The 20,596-nt window shown below is 48.7% G+C and overlaps 1 protein-coding gene across 41 annotated transcripts in view; it reads left to right on the plus strand.

The window, feature by feature from the left end:
• The window catches only part of TCF7L2 (transcription factor 7 like 2), a 186,109-nt gene extending 182,291 nt beyond the window's left edge, over window positions 1–3,818 (plus strand). For 25 of the 41 annotated variants that reach the window (XM_081159010.1, XM_081158970.1, XM_081158968.1 and 22 more), the window contains one exon: window positions 1,659–3,818. In XM_081159010.1, coding sequence (XP_081015136.1) covers window positions 1,659–2,076 — 418 coding nt within the window. In that variant the 3' untranslated portion in view covers window positions 2,077–3,818. The remainder of the gene's footprint in view (window positions 1–1,658) is intronic. The other 16 variants (XM_081158980.1, XM_081158987.1, XM_081158988.1 and 13 more) reach the window with 4 other exon arrangements.
• Window positions 3,819–20,596: the final 16,778 nt, after the last annotated feature.

Genomic DNA, 20,596 nt, shown 5'->3' on the forward strand with positions numbered 1-20,596 from the left:
CCCTGAAGGAAGACCAAGCATGTCCCCTCCCATCCTCCCCCCCTCCCGCCATCTCGCCGGGCCCACACCCCACGCACTCCGGGGCATGATCAGACCGCTCTGGGGCACAGACCCCAGGAGGAACTCATTACACCCCCTTCCTCCCAGTGGCCGGGGACTCCTGGCAGTGGTTGCCTCACCCCAGGCGGCATCTTAGCTGCTTTCCAGCGATGGAAAGCCGGCCGGCGCTCACACACTGGTTCTCACACGGGGTGTCATCAGCGCTCCAGTCGCTGCTGCCTGACTGTGTTCTCCTTAGACCAGCACTTCCCCTGCATCTGCAGGACCGGGTCGATCCAGGATCGCCTTTCCTGCCCAGCGCTCTCCCAGCGGACTGGGCTTAAGCGCAGGGGAAGCTTCGAGGTCACACGCTCGGTGTCTTGATTTCCCCAAGCTTTGATGGGGAGCCAGAGGGGCTCTGCTTCCTTCTTCCGATGCCTTATGTGACAGGAAGTAGAAAAGGGACGGTCTGGTGCTGGTACAGGGCAAGAAAGAACCCCAAAAACGAGCCAGGGTAACCCAGGCCCGAAGGTCCACGCCACGACCCCGGCACGCCTTCTCGTCCTCGCGTCCTCCTGACCTGCTGCGCCCTCCACGCCATCCTCACGCCTCTCCTTTCCCGCCTTCTCACTCTGGGGTGGGGGAGGGGAAGACCCCCAGTCTTAAAAAATAAAAATAAAAAAGATCCAGCCTGGATCCTGATCGAATCCACAACCTGCAGGCCATACGACCAGTTATTCTTGTTCCTCTGGATCATTTTCTGTTTTTCTCATTCCTTCCCCTCCCCCACCTTGGTTTCCCCTCTTCTGCCTGTTTTTGGTGGTTTTTTTTCTTTTTCTTTTTTCTTTTTCGTTCTTTATTTTTCGTTTTCGTTCTTTTGTTTCATTTAAGTTCATTTTGTTTTCTTTTTGTTTTCCCCCCTCCCGCCTGATTCTGACCCTCTTGATTTGGTGTGGTTCTTAACAGACACGCCCCACAGCCCTCTGGGCGCCAGCAGCTGCTGGGGGTGCTGGTGGTGGTGCTGGTGCTGGTGCTGGTGCTGGTGTGTTGGAAACTTTAAGCCTCTTGCTAGCAGCGCTGCCTTCAGCTCTGTGGGCTCACTAGTCAGCATTTTCAGAGTTTCACATTCGGATGAGGCGCCTGGGAAGGAGCTCTGTCTTTCTCTTCACGCACACACACACGCACACCCACGCACACCACTGGGGGTGGGGGTGCGGGTGGGCGTGGGGCGGGGTCTGATGGCAGAGCGAGGGAATGTTTAAGCCCAAAGAGAAATAAGTTTTTTAGTTCATCTCACTCTCTAGCGAGTCGATGCCACCGCGTAAGGTGGCATCCGCTAGCCTGCTCCCTGACACCTGGGCAGGGGAGGGGTCACGGGTATTTAGGGGGGGTCGGGGAAGCAGGTAGGTAGGGAGTTCGATACAGTTAAGTACTTGGTTGGCCAGAGCAGCCTTAGGTGTGGGCAGGAGTGACGTGGGCACCGCACCCCGTGGACCTCCGTAGCGCTCTGGCCACGGGCGTGCGGTCTCCCCGGGGCAGCAGCCAGGCGGCTTCGGCTCGACTCTCTCCCTCGGCACCTCTGCCCCTCTGTTCACAGAAACTCTCTCCCCTGTTTCTAGGAGAAAAAAAAAGTGCGTTCGCTACATACAAGGTGAAGGCAGCTGCCTCAGTCCACCCTCTTCAGATGGAAGCTTACTAGACTCGCCTCCTCCCTCCCCCAGCCTGCTAGGCTCCCCTCCCCAGGACGCCAAGGCACAGACCGAGCAGACCCAGCCGCTCTCGCTGTCCCTGAAGCCCGACCCCCTGGCCCACCTGTCCCTGATGCCGCCGCCCGCCCTCCTGCTTGCCGAGGCCGCCCACGGCAAGGCCCCCGCCCTCTGTCCCAACGGGGCCCTGGACCTGCCCCCCGCCCTGCAGCCGCCCGTCCTGCCCCCCTCCTCCGTCGCCCAGCCTTCGACATCTTCCGTACATTCCCCCGGCGCCCTGGCCGGGCCCCAGCCCCAGCCGCTCTCCCTGGTCACCAAGTCTTTAGAATAGCTTTAGCTTCCTCGGCCCTGGTTGTTTTGTGTAGTGTTTCATTTTGCTTTTCTCTCTCTTCTCCCCCCTCTTGGGAAAGGTTTCGTTTTTGTACTCTTTAATTTTGTGCCACGTGGCTACATTAGTTAATGTTTATCGAGTTCATTGGTCAATATTTGACCCATTCTTATTTCAATTTCTCCTTTTAAATATGTAGATGAGAGAAGAACCTCATGATTCTACCAAAATTTTTATCAACAGCTGTTTAAAGTCTTTGTAGCGTTTAAAAAATATATATATATACATAACTGTTATGTAGTTCGGATAGCTTAGTTTTAAAAGACTGATTAAAAAACAAAAAGGGAAAGAAAAAAAAAAGCAGCCGTTTCGAAGCAGCCCTCCCGAAGGAGTTGGTTCTGTATTATTTGTATTAAATACGAGCTTGCGAACCAATCATTTTACATCTGGTTTTTAAACCACAAGGGCACCACGAATGCAGTGCCGCTACTTCTCTTTCTTTCTTCCGTGTGAAACGACTTTTATTGTGATGTTACTTGTTATTGTTTAAATGTACAGAAACAAAGGGTTAAAATGTGTTAATATACCTTGTTCCATGGTGTTGTTCTTTTGGGGGGAGGGGTTGCTACTCAACAATGAATGGAATCACAGCGCTGTCGGACCAGTAGTATTTATTGCTTTAGAGATTGCTCGTCGAACCTGTATGTCGTCCCCTTTAAGATATGTTTTCCTTTTCTCTTGAAACTGTATAAAGTCTTTTTCCCCCTTAGCATCAGCATCTTATATATAACAACTCATTTGTACAAGGTTTTTAAGTTTATATATAAAATGTGTATATATATTTTTTTGTTTCCATTTTCGACGACTTTATTTTTTTTTCCCTGTATGAAACCCAGATGCCGCCAAATGGACGTGAATAGTTGCATTAAAGGATCAGTAGCATTAACAGAAGTTGCTTTAAAAGCCATTATGTGAAACAAGACTTGAAAATTAGGGAGGGAATTTTAGCGACGCTGTATGAGCGACGGTGGGGACCGTCCCGTTTCCCCTTTGAACTCACAGTCGAATGCCCTGCACCCCAAGGACGTGGACTGACTGTGCAAAACTTTATGTGCCAAAATTCTCAGTGACTCTAGCTTTCTCCCTCTTTTCCGATGCTGTAATTTTCGTTCATCATGTTTTGCTGTGATGTTACATAGGTAGATTTGTGTGTAGTTTTAATGTCACCTATAACAAGATGTGTTTGGTAGCAGATTGTCCAGAAAAAGCATTTTAAATGAAGAGGTATAAACCCTTAAGGGCCAAAATTCTGTATATTAGATTACTCTTAAAAGGAAAAAAAAACCCAGCTGCCGCTTTTATGTACACGTACGACGTACAAGTAGGTAGCAGACTTTAAAAATAAAAAAAACCTAGGCATGTTGATGTTGCAAAATGCTGTATAAAGCTGAAACCTGTTCATTCAGTGCCATTGTAGTTGACATGAAGCGATTGTAAAACTGTCTCCGATTTTTCTCTGGTTTATTAAGATGCTAACGATAACATTTTTTTTTTTTTTTTTTTTTTGTGAATACTTTGAATGTTTCCTAACAGTTGTGATGTTACTGTTCCGTTTTATGCTCTTATCCCAGTTTCATTTCTAATGGTTTGGAAGCCATTTTTGTAATGAATAAATGTTCATGCTGTACAGTATCTGTAGCATGCCGTACTGGATTAATAAAAGCAACTTAGTGTGTGCACATGAAGGCTGGTCACGTGTGTCTGTGATTTGCATCTTATCTCCGGGGAAACCGGCTCTGCCTGCCCGAACCTGCGATCCCGTGGCTGGCGTGGGCGGCGGGCGGGGCTCAGATACCCAGACGTGGTCTTGAACTCTTTAGAGGGTTGGTTCTCCCCCACCCACTTATTGGGAATGCCTGTTGGGCACCTTGTGTCCCCTGTAAGTTCATTTCTGAAAGCAAAGCACAGTTACAGACCACGTGCCACTCTCCTGGCTGTGAAGCCGTCACTCCGATGCAGCCTCGTTGTCCCACTCACGGTGTCGAGCCCAAGGGATCGAATTCCGGGCAGTGAGACAGTTCACCAGGAGTGGAATTAAGAAACCACATTGTGCCCTGGCCGTCGTGGCTCAGTGGTTAGAGCGTCGGCCTGGGTACCAAAGGGTCTCGGGTTCGATCCCCAGTCCAGGGCACATACCTGGGTTGTGGGTTAGATCCCGGTCCCCAGTCAGGAGGCATGTGGGAGGCAACCAGTTGATGTGTCTCTCATATCGATGTGTTCCCCACCCCCCGCCCGCCAGTCTCTGAAAAAGCAATGGAAAAAATATCCTCAGGTGAAGATTAACAAACGAGAAACCGCATCGTTCCCGTTTAAGGACCATTGATGTGGATCAAGTGCTTTCCAAGAGTGGTGCACAGGCAGAGATGCCAGGGTGTCAACTCAAAACCCTTTTTCTTTCTCCGGCAGTGAGCAACTTGAGCAAGAAGCTGTCTGGAAAATTGGATCCGGGCGGTTTACCTAGAGATTTGTATGGAGGAGTCTGGGGGCCCAAGGCTCTGCCTTGGCCAGGGTGCGAGGTCATTATCATTCAGGCCACGATGAAGATCTTCCTAAGGTTTCTGTGGCCCTCGTTTCTCAGGCCGAATAAGATGGACCGATGTATGCGGTTGATGTTCACTTACTAGGACAAGCAAACCTTAAAGGAGTGACTACAGCGGGTGTGGAGGCCGACCGTGTGGCCACTGTTGTTACGTAAGGTTACACAGTGTTGTCATCAGGACCTTGAAGTCAGTCCGAAGCCCTGCTCTGCACCTGCTAGCTCTTGCTTTGTGAAATCTCGGTATTTTGTTTTTCCTTTTAGCTCTGTGTTCCCAGGGAGGAGTGATTCTGGTTGTCCTGCCCCATTTTATTTTGCACACTGCCCCCCGGGTGACCTTTGCAAACACAAACAGGAACAGTATCTATTTGTGGCAGTGCCAGTGCGGAGCATGCCGAGCTGCTCCTGTGTGTCTTCTCATTTCATCCCACACCGCCACCTGAGGGGGATTATGGTCCCCTCCACCCTCTGCTTTATGTTCTGAAACCCCGGTTAGACACTCGGGGTTTGTGTCTTGTCCAAGGTCACATAGCATGTGGGGCGGAGCGGGGATTGAAAGTCGTCTCTGACTCGAGGCCTGTGCTCTTAACACAGCTGTGCCTCCCTGCATCGTCAAGGTGGTCCTCCAGACCACGCTGGGACAGCCCTGAAGCTTTTCTCGTTGCTCTTCCTCTGCACCCCGCAATCACTGCCCCCCCTAGCTGGGGGAGAGAGGTCAGCTACCTCAAAGTATTTTTCCATTTCCACTTTCAAAGATGCTGTTTCCCTCTGCCCGGAAGGCTCAGCTCTGTTCCTGCAGCCCACTCCCCACTTCCCACCTGAATATTCCTGGTCATCCTCTGGTCTCCGCGGAGACCATAGACAAAGGTGGGTGACATCTCTCTCCAGGTCCCTAACAGCTTCCTGTTCTCCCCTTTCATACCTTCATCCACTGTCATGTCATGTGGCAATGCTCAGTTCCTTTGGCATTTTGGGTCGCAGAATTCTTAGTGGTGGGAGACTGTCCTATGCATTGTAGTATGTTGGCATCCCTGGCCTCTCCCCACTAGGTGCCAGCAGCTCCTCCCCAGTCATGACAACCAGAAGCATATCTATACATTGCCAGATGTTGCCTGGGGGACAGAGGCACTCCTCAGAGAGACCCTCCAGGAAGGCAGGACTGGCTTCTGCATTCACTGCCATATACTGGGGTCCTGGTTCAGTGCCTGGTGCGTAGGGGGTGCTCCATGTATATTTGTCGAAGGAATGAACAGAGTTGGCCAACTCAACACCCGTGTTACGGGAAGCAGGAGAATGGAAAGTTTCCACAATGCTTTCAAATTTTGTGTTCTCAGAACTCCCAAGGTGTCTCAGGTACCCCATAATCCTTTCAGCCATGTTGGAATGTAACCCAGTGCTCTTGTTACAAAGGCCAAAAAGAAAAAAGCCAGGTGAGGGTAAGGTCGGTCCCTCTGCCATCAGCCAGCATGCAGATCTCTAAAATTCAAAATAATAGCTCACCTAGCCACTTACTGCCCTCCCGCCAACATTCGTTATACTTTAGGGATCTTCTTTACACCTTAATATGGAATTTTCCCCCCAAGCTTATCTCATTCTCAGCAGTCCAGGTTCCAGTCTCCCAGATGGCAGCCCAAGCCCTTGCCCTTCAACACTCCAGAGTTTGTTTTAAACTGAGCATCTTCTTGTTGCATCCATGAAAAATAGACCTGTGGGGTTTTTGGTACCATGAGACCCCGAGACAACATCTAGGAGCCCCTAACTCTCAGTCTCTGAGCCACTCATCACTTCTACCTGTTGGGGCCTGACCAAGTCAGTTTGCATATTCAGAGAGTGTATTAGTTTCCTGTGGCTGCTGTAACAAATTAACACAAACTCCATGGCTTCCATCAGCAGCTATCACAGCTCTGGAGACTGGAAGTCCAGAAGCAGATGGGTCCCTCCGGATGTTCTAGAGCCTCATCTGTTACGCGTCTCTTCTAGCTTCTGGTGGCTGCCTGAAATCCTGGGTGTTCCTCATCTTTTAGCCAAATTGCTCAAATCTCTGCCTCTATTTTCACATCACTGCCTATTCTGTGTCTGTCCCCAAAGTCTCTCTGCTGCTTCTCATAAAGATATGTGTGATTATATTTGGGACCCACCTGGAGAACCTGGATAAACCACTATCTCTAGATCATTAACTTAATCCCATTGCCATATAAATTAATACAGGTTCTAGGATTAGGATGTGGGCATGAATTTTAGGGGCCCACCCTTCAGCCCACTGCAGAGGCTTTGCCCATTCTGGGACAGCTGCAGTCTTGCACAGAACCCTCCAGAATGGGCTGCTGGTGGTGGTTTTGGACAAGCCTGTGTGAAAGTGATGATTATAGTAGATGGTTTTCCATTTCAGATAATAGCAGGTGCCTTTTATTCTCACGATGTGGATGCACATAGGGTCAGAAGGGCCTTTCATCCGGATCCAGGATTTGAAGAGAGGAAGCCCCTGGGAGCAGTGCAGCAAACCTGTGCTTGGAGAGTCCATCCAACACCCTCACTGTGTGTCTTTGGGTGATTCCTTAATCTCTCTGAGCCTCTGTGTCATCAGCTAACAGTTGGTGACAGTGTCCTCATTCTGACAGATTCTTAGAGGGCTAGAATGCAGAGACCTGGAATAGCAAATGATAAAAGTGTTTATTGTTATAAAAGCAGAAGGCCGGTCACGACTGTGTGTTTTCCTTATTTTTCTTTGGGATTCTGCTAGTCCTGCTTGCTCTTCAGAGCCAGGTCAGAGAATCCCAGGGAGATCCACATCCTCACTGTCAAGGGGCCATGGCCCGGGATGCTGGGACTCCCCTACAGCCACTCATTGTACCGGAACCTTCATGGCCCTGTGACAGTTTCTTCCAACTTTTGGGGAGCCGCAGATCTGGCTGGAGTGCTTTTGAGATACAGAAATGTGTTTTTAATTAAGGCCCTTTGGAAAGAAACTGAGGAATAGCCTAAAAGTCTCTTGTGATTGGTGTCTCAAAGCAAGTGCCTGAACCCAGAGCTGGGAATTACTAAGCAGGGCTTTAGGTTTGATTTTCTAAAGGAGCCCCATCTGGTGTAGGCTTCCCCATCTCTCCTTTCAGATCGTGGCAATGGCCGAAGCCTGCAGGAGTCCTGGCATGGTCCTGGGGGCAGCGCGGGCGAACTCTGGCTCTGGAGCGTGTGGCTTTTTAAAGCTGGCAATTTGTGAGTACACTTGATGGGAGCTCTGAGTAGGCACATTGGTGATAGATTGATTGATTGATTGATTGATTGATTCATTCATTCATTCAACAACTATTTCTTGAACACTTATTTGCACCAGGTACTGTGCTAGGCACCGGCACACAGGTCTGGGTGGAGTCAGCTTGGTCTCCATTTTTCCTGCCCAGCTAAGTCCCGCACCTTCCTTCAGGACGGAGCCTTTAAAGAAATGGGCCACCAATATTCCTGAGGCCTGGACAAGCTGCTCATCTGGGAAGTGACTTTATATAAACAAGGAGGATGTGCTAAATCCCTACCTGTGTTTCTCATTTAATCCTCATGGGGATAGAAAGTGCTTTTATGTCCATCACAAATGTAGAAAGTGACACTTAGGGAGGTTACGTGGCTTTTTCAAAGGCACATACTTGGGAAGCATTGAGCCCAGGATTTGAACCCAGGCAGCCTGGCTCGGGAACTTGCATAGCTGAACACCACTCTCTGCTGCTCCTTAGGAAGACACAGACCATCTGAGGAGCTGGAGACAAGCAGAGGGTGGAGCTAATTTGATTCATGGCCTTTGCTCCGAGACCTCCAGGTGTTCTCTATCCCTGTCTGTGTGCTGGAGTTTTTTCTCATTGTGGTTTCTGTGCACATATTAACCATAAAGACAGGTGATAATTACATAGCTTGAGCTATTTGGACTCAGTGCTAGACATTGTAGAATCCTAGAATAGGAAGAAAATTAGAGGTAATATGTGTTCCAATACTGTATATACATATTATATAGGTTTCTCAGATTGATAGGTTAGGAAATCCATTGAACAGGCCAAGGCCAGCATTTTGAAAACAAAATGGAATGAAATAGAATCTACTGCTTTGCCTCTTCTCATATGTCAGCCTACATGAGGTCTCTGGTATTAGAGTAGGCCCGACTGGCGACTTTCAAACTTTTCCATCTCATGGCACGTAATCTAATTACAAAAATTCTGTGGCACACCAAAAAATATATTTTTGGCTGATCTTAAAAAAAAATTTCTTTTGATTCTTTCACCCCAGACGGCTACTCAAGTGTGTTGGCTGTTGTCATATTTTTATTTGACAATCTAAGGGAAAAGAGGTCAGTGCCCCTGAGCAGTCAGGTATTGCAGGTTTGAAAAATTCTTGCGGCGCACCGGTTTGAAAGTCGCTGGGCTAGACTATGCAGCTGCTAACAAACAGACCCTAAAATATGAACAGCTTAACCAAGTTTACTTCTCGGCCGCCTCAGAGACACTTCCATCCCCATGGGCGAGGGAGAGAATGGAAGCCACCAGAACGCCACTTCTGCCCGTATTCCGTTGAGCAGAGCGCAGTGTCGAGGCCGCCCCCACGCCAGAGGGAACTGAGAGGTGTAGGGAGCGCACAGATGAAGGAGCACTAATAACCTTACCGGCCCTATTACTTATCAGAGCGCCCCTCTATTACGTTCATAGCACACCCAGATTTGAAGTTATGTGTGGGTTTATTTGTCTTTCTGTTTATCATCAATCTTTCCTTCTCTCTAGACCAGGGGTTTGTCCATCAATAGCTTGCAGGCCAGGCCAGGCTGTTGTTGTAGGGCTGTGAGCTAGGAACAATTTTACATTTTTAAAGAATGGTGAAGGAAGAATTGTTATTTTCAACAGAGACTGTTTGTGGCTCATAAGGCCTAAAACTATTTACTATCTGGGTTTTTACAGAAAAAGCCTGCCAAGCCCCGCTCTGGAAGGTAAGCTCCTGGAGGCTGGAGATAGTGTCTCTGCCCCCACTCTATCCACAGAACCAAGGACACAGCCTCATATGGGGTAAGTGCTCAATAGATACTGTTAACAGGTGAATGAAACTTCTTTTTAAAGAGTGTCTTTTGATGAGCAAAGGGTTTTATTTTATTTTATTCGAGTTTAATTTAGCAATCTTTTATGGTTGATGCATTTAAATCCCACCTAAATATTTAATCGCTCCAAATTTATGAATATATTCTCCTTTTCTCCTAGAAGCTTTACCCTCCTACATTTCATACTTAGGTCTATGATCCACCTGGAGTTGATTTTGGTGTCTGATATTGTTACTAGCATTGGGGTTCTTGTGTTCCCCAAGAGAAAAATAGAGAGAAAATTCCAGTGAAATTTCCAGACAGATTTTATTAAGCTTATGCTCGAGCACAAGGGAGGCAGCACAGAGGAAGGGCAGGTCCTCTGAGCTGGCTGGGGGGCTGGCTGTGCTTGGCTGCTTTTATAAGCTGGGGACATAGTGGGCTTGTACCAAGACAGGCTTTTTGAAAATGGCAGGCTTGTGGAATTTTCCATGTCAGGGTAGGTAAAGCAAGTGGTTAGAAGGGAGATAAAATTCTGCCTTTTTTTTTTTTTCTTTCTGAGCAGGGAATGGAGGGTGGTGACATTCTGTGGTCAGCTTATCCTTCTGGTCACCTGGTCTTAACTTGGCTTCCCAGCTACGTGGTATTTTTCCACTCCCTGGCCCAAGTCCCTACACTGTTTCAATATGAGGCAGGGGTCAAAGTTCATTTGTGTCTATGTGGATATGCGTTTGACCCAGCGTAATTCAAATGACAGTGGTGTATCTGTTTCTTGACACCCTATCCATTGATCTTTTCCTACCTTGGTGCTAATACCACACTGTTTTAATTACTCGATCTCTGTAATAAGTCTTGCTATACAGCATAGAAGTCCTTCAGTTTTGTTCTCCGTCAAGATTATCATGACTTTCTGGGCCATTTGCATCTCCATATAATTATTAGAATTAGCTTGTCGATTTCCATATACACATACACAAACACGCAACCTGCTGGACTTTTTTGTTTTTTTAGTATGTCTTTATTGATTTCAGAGAGAGGAAGGGAGAGGGAGAGGGGAGAGAGAGAAACATCAACAGTGAGAGAGTCACTGATTGGCTGCCTCCTGCATGCACTCTACTGGGGGTCAAACCCGCAACCCAGGCATGTGCCTGACAGGGAATCAAACTGCGATCTCCTGGATCATAGGTCAGTGCTCAACCGCTGAGCCACACTGGCTGGACCAACCTGCTCGACTGTTGATTATGATTGTGATGAATCTGTTGTACAATTTGGGGAGAAGTGACATCTTAACAATATTGAGTCCTGTAATCCATGAACATGGCCTACCCCTCCACTTATCTAAGTATTCCTTAATTTCCCTCAACAATGTTCTATTAGTTTGGTGGGGCTGCCATAACAAAATACCACAGATGGGATAGCTTCAACAACAGAAATTTATTATCTCACAGTTCTGGAGGCTAGAAGTCTAAGATCAAGGTGTTCGTAGTTTTGGTTTCTTTTAAGGCCTCTCTCCTTGGCTTGCCCAATGGTCACCTTCATGCTTTGTCCTTACCATGGTCTTTCCTCTGTGTGTGTTGGTATCCAAACTTCCTGTGCTGATAGACACCAGGCATATAGGATTAGGGCCCACCCTTATGACATCTTTTTACCTAAATTACCTCTTTAAAGGCCCTATGTCCATATACAGTCACATTCTGAGCTATAGGGAGTTAGGACTTCAACCTATGAATTGGGGGGTAAGGGTGGTTATGCAATTCAGCTTGTAACAGATGTTTTATAGTTTTTTGTACAGAGCTTTTGCTCACCTTTCATTAAATTTATTCCTAGATATTTGATTTTTTGAAATTATCGTGTTATTTTAAAATTTCAGCAGCTTCATTCATAAGGGCCCCAAATTGGACACAACCTAGCTGCCCATCAATAGTAGAATGGATGAATAAATGACAGTTTTTATACCATAGATGGGTTGTTCTCACCCAGTGTACTCAAGATTCCTCTGGATTTTTTTCGTGGATGATATATGCTCCATTCTTCTGAAATGCCGAAGGTGCTATGGGATGGGTGAGGGGACAGAAGGCCTCTCGGTTGTGTGTATTGCATGGAGCAGGAAATAAAAGACTGTAGCTATGATTACAGTGTGGTATACAGTGTAGGGCCTCAGGAGCAGGTCACCACTGTTAAACGTCATGAAACAAGCCTTTTGAACAAAAGCTTAATGCTCCCTATTCGCTTGTCTCATGGAATTAAGAAGAAAGCGGGTTAAGCAATGCCACCTTCCTCTGGACTCTAAAGCTAGTGATGGCTGCTACTGAAAACAAGCTCTGCAGTGCCCACCGCCCCACCCACATTCCTGTTTGCTTTACGACACCAAGTGTAGAAGGAAATTCACAGTGAAAAATGTGGATGGAGCAGGGCTTCTGGAATGGTCTCTAAGGATAACTAACAATGAAACATTAAATTTCTATTAATTTTCCAGGTAAGACCCTGCTGGAAACCGTTCTGGTGTCTACATTTGCTTTCTAGGATGCAAGGGTTGACAGGGAGGGTGAAATGGGAAAATGTAGGCATGTTCCTGAGATTGGGCCTACCCTTGGTGGTGGGGTGCGGAGGGGGCTCCTTGTGTAGCCCCCATCCCCTCCTGGGGCATCAGAATTCCCAAGAGGGAGGCATGGAGACGTGTAAGTTCTATCCTTCGGGGTGGGAAGTCCAGGAGGACTTTGTAGGCAAGAGTAGCTGCTCTGAATGGAATCGGGCTGCCTCTTCTCTAAGAGCTGGAAAGAAGGACCAGAGGAAACTGAAGCCCAGAGAAGGGGCCCCAAGAGTGTCTTGCCTGAAGCCACACAGCTGGGTGCTGGCAGGGTCTAGGCTAAACGCCACGATTCCTTGCAATCTAGACCAGGGATCTTTCCAGCAACCACCTGCTGCCTTGAATCCTCTCCTAACTGGCTTTGATGTGGGGAATTTTCATTCCGCTGCCAGCTCTGAGACTTGTTCCCGATCCCGGGTTGGTGTCCAGATTTATAGACTCTGGTGTGACGAAGGACTGGAGTGTGGAGTTCCCAGAAATACAGCAGCCACCTGTTAGCGGGCGCCCCCGACGTGCCAGGCACCACACCAGGCTCCCGGGCATCTGGCACAGCGCGTGTCATTTTATTTGTTCTTCACCCAGATACTATGAGGGAGGTCTTCCTGTTTCCATTGTCCTGGGAAGGGGCTGAGTAACATGTTCAGCACCAGTCAGCTGAAAAGCAGCAGAGCTGGGGTTAAAATTAGGCCAATGACTAGAGAGCCAAATCTCTTCAATTACCGAGCAAATAAGAATCTTAAGGAGAAACTGAGTCCCGACATTTCCCTGAGGCTTGGGAAAAGCCGTTGGGACTGCGCTGGACCGGGACATCTGTCCACTTGGGAGAAATGGGGCTGCCCTATTGGGAACCTTATGTCCTATGGCTACCACACCCTCGAGCTAGGGTGGTGCGTTGCAGGAGGCTACTAACTCACCCTAAGAGGGCCTGGATGCTTCTCTTCCACTTGTATCACGGCTGTGGTGAGCCTCGGGGCGAGGTCACAGCCCAACCCAGCCCTGGGTGCGACCCCGATGGTGATCCCGGAGGCCAAGTGGATCCCAGGGCCTGGCATTTGGGGGCTCTGGTTGCAGCTTACCCAGGTGCCGCTGGCCAGTCTCTCGGTGCCTCCAGGCTTCTGGGCGTCTGAGGAGGAGAGGTCGCCTTGGGAGCAGACGGCCAGGCCTCCTCTGCAGACGGCCTCTGTTCTGTTCCCCTCCGGGAAGGGGCTGGGCCACCGGGCCGCATCCTCTCACCCGCTGTCCCCTCCACCCACCTCCACCTTATATAATCGCACATTATACAACATCGCAAAGCAGGTGGTATTTTTAAAGACAGCAAGTGAGCATTTTTTTGGCCTAAATTTGGGAATGAAACAGATGGATTTTTAAGACTCTGGGCTTTTCCTATGAATAGTAACCCTTGTTCTCTGCTTTTAAGACCACCTCCAGCAACCAATCAGCACTCTATTTAATTATAACAAAATTCTTAGCTCTGTCTGCTGCTGCTCGGACAAGTGGGGGGCACTGGATCAATTTCTGGAGCCAGGCAGACTTGCCAACAACAATTTTCCTTTTCCCAGAGGGCCTCGGAGACCTGGAGCAGGTTCCAAGCCCTTCCTCTCCTCCTGCTCGGCGTGGGCTCCCTGACAGCGCGTTTAAAAAGGGTTATAGAGAGGCAGATAAAGGCTGGGCTTGTTGCAGCTTTCCTGACAGCGCCGACCCCCACACCAGTGAGCTCATGCCCGCCTCATTATGGCTGGTGCCAGATTTTTTCCATTAACAGGTAATTGAGTAGAAACTAAAATAAGCTAAGTTTGTTTCATCCCTTGGATTTTCTTGCTGGGGTTTGAAAGAAAAACACTTTAGCTTCGTTAGTAGAGGAGTGTCCTTGAAAACGTATTTATGTTTTCCAAGTGATTTGTTGCTTGGTAGGTGTAATTAGTCCGTCCCCCTGGCCTCTCCCTCCTTGTGTTTATTCTTAGAGGGCCGAGATATTAAGAGAATAGGAGCTGGTTTCCTGGGTCCCCGCCCCAGCTGTCTGACTCTCTGTTTTAAGAGTGGATGGTGAAGTGTGCTCTGTTCTAGTAGGTGGCTGACTTTTGTGTCTCCTCTCTCTTTCTCTGGAGCTCACACACACACACACACACACACACACACACACACACACACACACGCCCCTTTGGAAAGTCACTGGAGAAGCCCGTTGGTCATGCAGTCTCCTGTGAAGCCCCCAAGGCGCTGCTGCCAGGTCCCCCCCAGCCTCCCACCGTCACGTCACGGTGCCTCGCTCAATCCCAGGGGCTCCCGAGAGGTGGTGGCCCTGCTGAGAGGCAGGAAGCAAGCAGGGGTTTCGTCTCATTTTCTCTCTTTGCGGCTTTCTTTATGGGTGCCCAGCCCAGGTTCCAATTTCACAATTTAATATTCCGGGAACAGATGTGGAGCGAGCCTCCACGTCTCAGTCCTACTCCCATCTCCCTGGACTCCCGTCTCAGCTGCTCTGTGCTCGGCTCCAAGAAGATTCCTCGTCGGCGCCTGCCCAAGTTCTCCATAGGCTGGAGCTTCTGATGGTGTGTGTGTGTGTGTGTGTGTGTGTGTGTGTGTGTGTGTGTGTGTGTGAGGGGGGGGGGAAGAGGGAGAGAAGGAGAGATGGGAGGGGGCAGGTTCCCATACTTAAGAGTTTTCATTTCGCCTGGATCACCAGAGAATCATGGCCTTACTTTGGTCATGATCCCCTCTGCGATTCTGGTACGTGCTCATGACCGTCACCCCCAAGAAAGTGTATGTGCTTAAATACAAACAACACCCTGCATATGTTTTCAGAATTTCCTGGCCCCCAGGATAAGAAGCACTGCAGCAGGCATGCTAGGCCAATGAATTCATATAATTAAAGCACATTTTTTCCCCAGAATCATTCACCCCTTCACACACCTGATATAGAATTCTTTCTGATGAAGTCTCCAGAACTGTTTGATTTTCAGGTGCACAAACTGAGCTCACGTGCCTGCACGCAACCAGCAACAACAACAATAATAACCTTAGCTCATATTTTTACATCCCTGCTTTGTGACGGCCAGGGTGCCCTGCTCACAGAGATGGTGTAGATTAGGCCCCTGCCCTGGAGCCAACATTCCAGTGCAGGGTGGGGAGACAGACAATGGCCACATAAACAAAAGGGCCGCTTGAGGTTTCAGTAAGTGCCACAAGGAAATGAACGTGGTGACACACTGGGTAATAACCTCCGAGGGTCAAGGAAGGCCTCTCAGGGAGGTGCTATTTCATCTGAATGTAGAAAAGGTTCTTCTAGGTCTGTCCCACCTTTAGAGCCCTCAGACCTCCCACCACAGTGCTGAGGGCTGTATGTGGTCTCCTTGGATCCACACAGCCCCCCACAGCTCTCTTAGCAACCCCAATTTACGGAGGAGCACACTGAGGCCCGGAGTGACCTGCCTGGGCCCTGAGGGGACTAGAACTGGAGCCAGGCCTCTCTGATCCCCAAACCTGGGTTCTTCCTTTTTTTTTCTTAAATAGCTTTATAGAAGTATAATTTAAATGCCAGAAAATTGTGCACCATTAAATGCCTTTGAGGAAATTCACAGAGTTGAGCAACTGCCACCACAATTCAATTTTAGAATGTTTTCATCACCCTCGAAAGATCCCTTTTTTCATGTGCACTCATTCCGGTTCCCACGCCCAGCCCCAGGCAACCTGGGCCTCCTTTCTCTCTCCGTAGGCTTGCCTTTTCTTCACATTTCCTCTACTCGGAATCACACATTATATGGTCTTTTGTGTCTGGTTTCTTTCACTTAGCACGGTCTTCTCAACCTTTCTTTCATGATCATCTTCATCTTCCCCGAGGGGAAAAATTAAATTTAATTAAAATTCTCTCTAAAGACAGAAATTAAATACTAAGGAATACGAATTTGTCAGGTACCGCTGAGCTTGAGAGGACCACAAACCATGGTAATATTTATAATTTTTTTGCCCCCAAAGAACCAATTTTCTCCCCCTTAGAGGTCAGTATAATATTAAATTTCTTTTAATTTTATTGATTTTTAGGGAGAGGAGGGGGGGAGAGAGAGAGAGGAACAGCGATGTGAGAGAGAAACATAGATTGGCTGCCTCCTGCACATGCCTGGACTGGGGATAGAACCTGCCACGTTTTGGGAGGACACTCCAACCACCTCAGCCACACTGGCCAGGGATTTTTTTTTTTTTTTTTTTAGTATAATATTTCTGAGGCCTGTCCATGTGGTATTGGTATCAGCAGTGATTTCCTTTTGCTTGTTGTATAGTGTTCCACCGTGTGGATATGATGCATTTTGCTTCTCCATTCACCAGTTAATGGATTTCTGGGTTGTTGCCACTTTGGGGCTATCAAAGTCCTTGCCCTTAAACACCGTCCTGAATCACTCAGCTCATCCCCTGTTTGAAGAAGAGCCCTTGGGCATCTCAGCGCTGCTTCTGGAGGGTGAAGTCACCCCCAGTGCCTCTGTTTCCCCATCTGTACCTTGGAGGTAGTAATACTTACGCCATGGGGTTGCCATGGCAATGATCTGAAATAATATTTGCCCTAATAGGTGCCTAGTAGATACTCCGCATATGTCAGGGGCCCTCCCCTCCCCCTCTCCATGGAGAAAGGTGCCCCTTTGAAATCTACCCCACTTCCTTCTTTCCCAGCCCAGCTTCAGTCTTTCGCCGTGATTATGCAATGTCTGACATTGTTAGTTCTCCGTTTTCTCTGGTGTTATTCAGGTCAAACCCAACAATGTTCCTTAACAGGAATCTCAAGTATTTCTCTCCTCTTGGAACTTGCCTTCTGGTCTCAGTGGTTGACACATTTCCAGGGATCAATTGATTTCATGTGCAGCTAAGAAACTGGGCTCCTGCAGGGGTGAGGGGGAGGGTAATGCATGCTGATGCTGCAGTAAAATGAGCACTGGACTGTGAGTCCAGAGACTGAGCGTCTAGAGACTGAGCTTCAGCTGGGCTGAGTGACCTAGGCCAGACCCCACAGGCATTTGAATTAACTTTTTCTTTCTGCAGAGCCATCCTCGTTATGTGTGCTGGTCTCACAAAATCATAAAGAGCAAATGAGAGTTGATTTTGAAAGTGTTTTGCAGATGGTGAGGCTCTTGAGCAAAGCAAGACTGTGACATATCCCCATTGCTGTGTGGGGGCCTGCTCAGGGATGCTCTCCTGTTTGGGGGGTAATGGGCAGGGGAAGGGGGTTTGTGTGGCCACCTTAAAGGACACCTTCTTGGGAACCAACTGAGCATAGTGGTTAAGAAGGAGGCTCTGTTGTCAGCCTGCCTGGGTCTGGATCCCAGCTGTGTGGCTTCCTGGCTGAGCAAGTCGGCCAAGTGAAGGAACGTCTCTAAGCCTTGGTTGCGGAATGGGACTAAGACACTGCCTGCTCCCAGGAGGCTCAGATGAGATTAAAGTGCCCGGACCAGTGTTTGACACTTGGGCCTGTTCCATGGACATTAGCTATAGTCACTGATGCTATTGCCTTGTGCTCTCTGGGGCAGGAGAGAAAAGGACCCTGGCCAAATGCAGCCTTCTAGGAGAGAGAAGGCCCTTCCCTGCGTGATGTGTTTCTACTCCCAAGGTACGAGATCCCCCATGAGAATTGTTTACTGTGGCCCTGAAGGCTTTTCAGCCTACCAGACCCCAATTCAAATGCAGATGCCTCGCTGGGGGACTGTCTGCTTCAGCCTTCTCCGCTGAGGCCCAGAGAGAGGGAGAGGGAGAGGGAGAGAGAGAGAGAGAGAGAGAGAGAGGAGCCAAAGGGAGGTGATGTCCTCAGAGTCATGGACTTTTTCCTGCTGGCCCCCATTCCTAAGCCCAGCATGAGGTTCAACTTGTTGGCCTTGAATTATCCTGATTAAAGGCAGATATTAGATCAGATTGTCATAAAAGGTCTTAGAGTTGGAAATGACTTTTTTTCTTAATAGAGTATTTTCTTTTAGAGAGAGAGAGATGAATGATCGAATGCCTGCATGCATGAATAAAGGGTCCAGGAACACTGAAGCGCTCATAATTTCATATAGTTTGTCTTTGAAGCAACTTGTCATTCCATCTCTTCTCCCTCTTGTTAGATAAAGTGACTTGGTCCAGTGCCCAAGGTGCTGGGCCAGACCACCCCATAACTAGTGCACTGGTAAATGTTCAACAACTAGCACTTCAGGGGGAAAAGTCCAGAATTGTAGCATTTGCCAATTTCTATGGTATAAATACCTTACCATGGCCAGTTTCAGTCTATCAAGATGACATCACTGTATGCGGAGCTGGGAAGAGATGCTCAGAGTGTAACATTATATAATATTTTCACGATGTAGATACAATAGACATACGTAACCGCAGGAGCATAGGTGATAGTAAAATAAGTGATGTGCTTTGACTGTTTATCACCTTTGCTGTTGATGTAATTTATTTGGTTGTAAGTTTATATGACTTAATTTTTAAAAACTGGCTCATGGCACATAGAGGGACAACCATGTGTGCTGTGGGAAGAATACCAGCTAAGGAGAGAAGCCTCAAGAGAAATCAACCCTGCTGGCATCTTGATCTTGGACTTCTAGCCTCCAGAACTCAGAGAAAATAAATTTGTGTTAAGTGGAAAAAAAGAAAAAAAACTGGCTTGAAAATTACTGGCAGTTGAACAATCAGCTCCCACAAGCCAGTAAGAGCTGGATCCAGCATCTTACTGCCTCCGATGAACCCACGGACCAAGAGGATCACCATGGAGGGTCTCCAACCAGCTCTGAGGCCCGCTTGCCGGCCTCTGAAGAAACCCATTGTGCACCCTCTGCCCCACACCACCTCCTCCAAGCAACTGGGCTTGTTCTGCCTGGACTGCTTCAAAAAGAAGATTCAAAGATACTCTATTATGAGCCTGTTCACTACTTGAGAAAGTTCTAGAAACTCTCACAAAGGGAGATTCACGTGACAGAAAAAGTTCTCAGAGGTCCAAAGAAATCTAAGTGGGAAATTCCACTTTCCTTCGGGGATGTTGGAGAGATGTCCCAGAGGCCAGATCTGTTCTCTTGACATCCTGACAGGGGAGCAGGACATTGTGGGTGACCTCCTCCCAGCATGAGAATCGAGGTCAGGGCCGAGGCCCCACGCGGGCTCGAGGCCTCCTTGCTCCTGTGCTTTGTGCCAGGCCTGGCCCTGTGAAGGTGGCCAGCAGGGAGCCATTCCTTTCAGCTCAGCTCCCTCCCCCTCCTCACCTGTGCCTCCCCGGGGCTTCCGCTTGCTCCAGGGGTGCCCATCGGAGCATTTATTCTGGAAGAAAGCCATCTGGCCTGAATGAGGCCCCTCTGCTTTCTGAAGGAGCTGCTGGGCTGCCCCCGTGACTGCCTGGCTCCTGGCCCTGGGCCATTGTGGTGGGACAAAGCTGACACACACAACAATCTTCCTTATTGTCGTTATTATTACCTTTCAAGCACTCCAGCTTCTTGGGCTTGTTATCTCTGCTGAGGCCTTTGGCCAAGGTGTGTGGGGGCCACATCTCCCTTCTCTGCACCCCTCGCCCTCCTAGGCCCAGCTCCACTGATGTCCCTTTGACAAAATACATAAAACCGATACTGATCGGTTAACGTACATGACATCTTTCAACTTGAATCCATTCTCCCGCTCCCGTCGCGGCGGGCCGGGCTCTGTAGAGGTGCCCGTCCATTGTCACCCGTCAAAGCCTTCTTGAGTGGGTCTCCCACTGAGTCATTTTGTGTGAGTCAAATCAAGATTATAGGGAGCGGGGAAGAAAAAGCCAAGAAGAGAAGGTTAGCCCCTCGTTTTAGACTTTAAGGAAAAGCTGCCAGCAGGGGCCAGGCGGATGGGTAACGCACATGAAAGCCCGAGTCCAAGCTGGGTCGCCCGTGTCACAAGGGGAGTTTTTCAGGGAGAAGCACACAAAACACGCATTGTCGTGGTCGCACACAGAGACATAAATTTAGGAACATGTTTGCCCTTCGCCTGAACATAGTCAGCTCTGATAACAAGCAACCATGAGCCGGAATGAAACTCCTGGATGGAGCAGAGAGGGCAGACACTCGCTCATCCCCCCCAAAGTGCCTTCTCTCCCTCCTCTTGTGTCCCTCTGGGGGCCAATGGCCCTCAGCCTCCCAGCAGGGTCCTCCCGGCCCTTGTCCCTTGTGCGGTGGAGCGGTGGAGAGGTCAGGGGTTCAGACTGGAGAAAATTCCTTCTGGTGTTTCTTTTTGGGACAGGGCCACAGAGGGTGCAACTTATGTAACGGACAAGAGGTGTAACCTCCAATTCTTGCTGTCCAGATGGCAGTGGGAAGTTGAGGTGGGGACG

The sequence above is a fragment of the Miniopterus schreibersii genome (assembly GCF_964146895.1).
Source record: "Miniopterus schreibersii genome assembly, chromosome: 14".
In the NCBI taxonomy this organism is placed as follows: domain Eukaryota; kingdom Metazoa; phylum Chordata; class Mammalia; order Chiroptera; family Miniopteridae; genus Miniopterus; species Miniopterus schreibersii.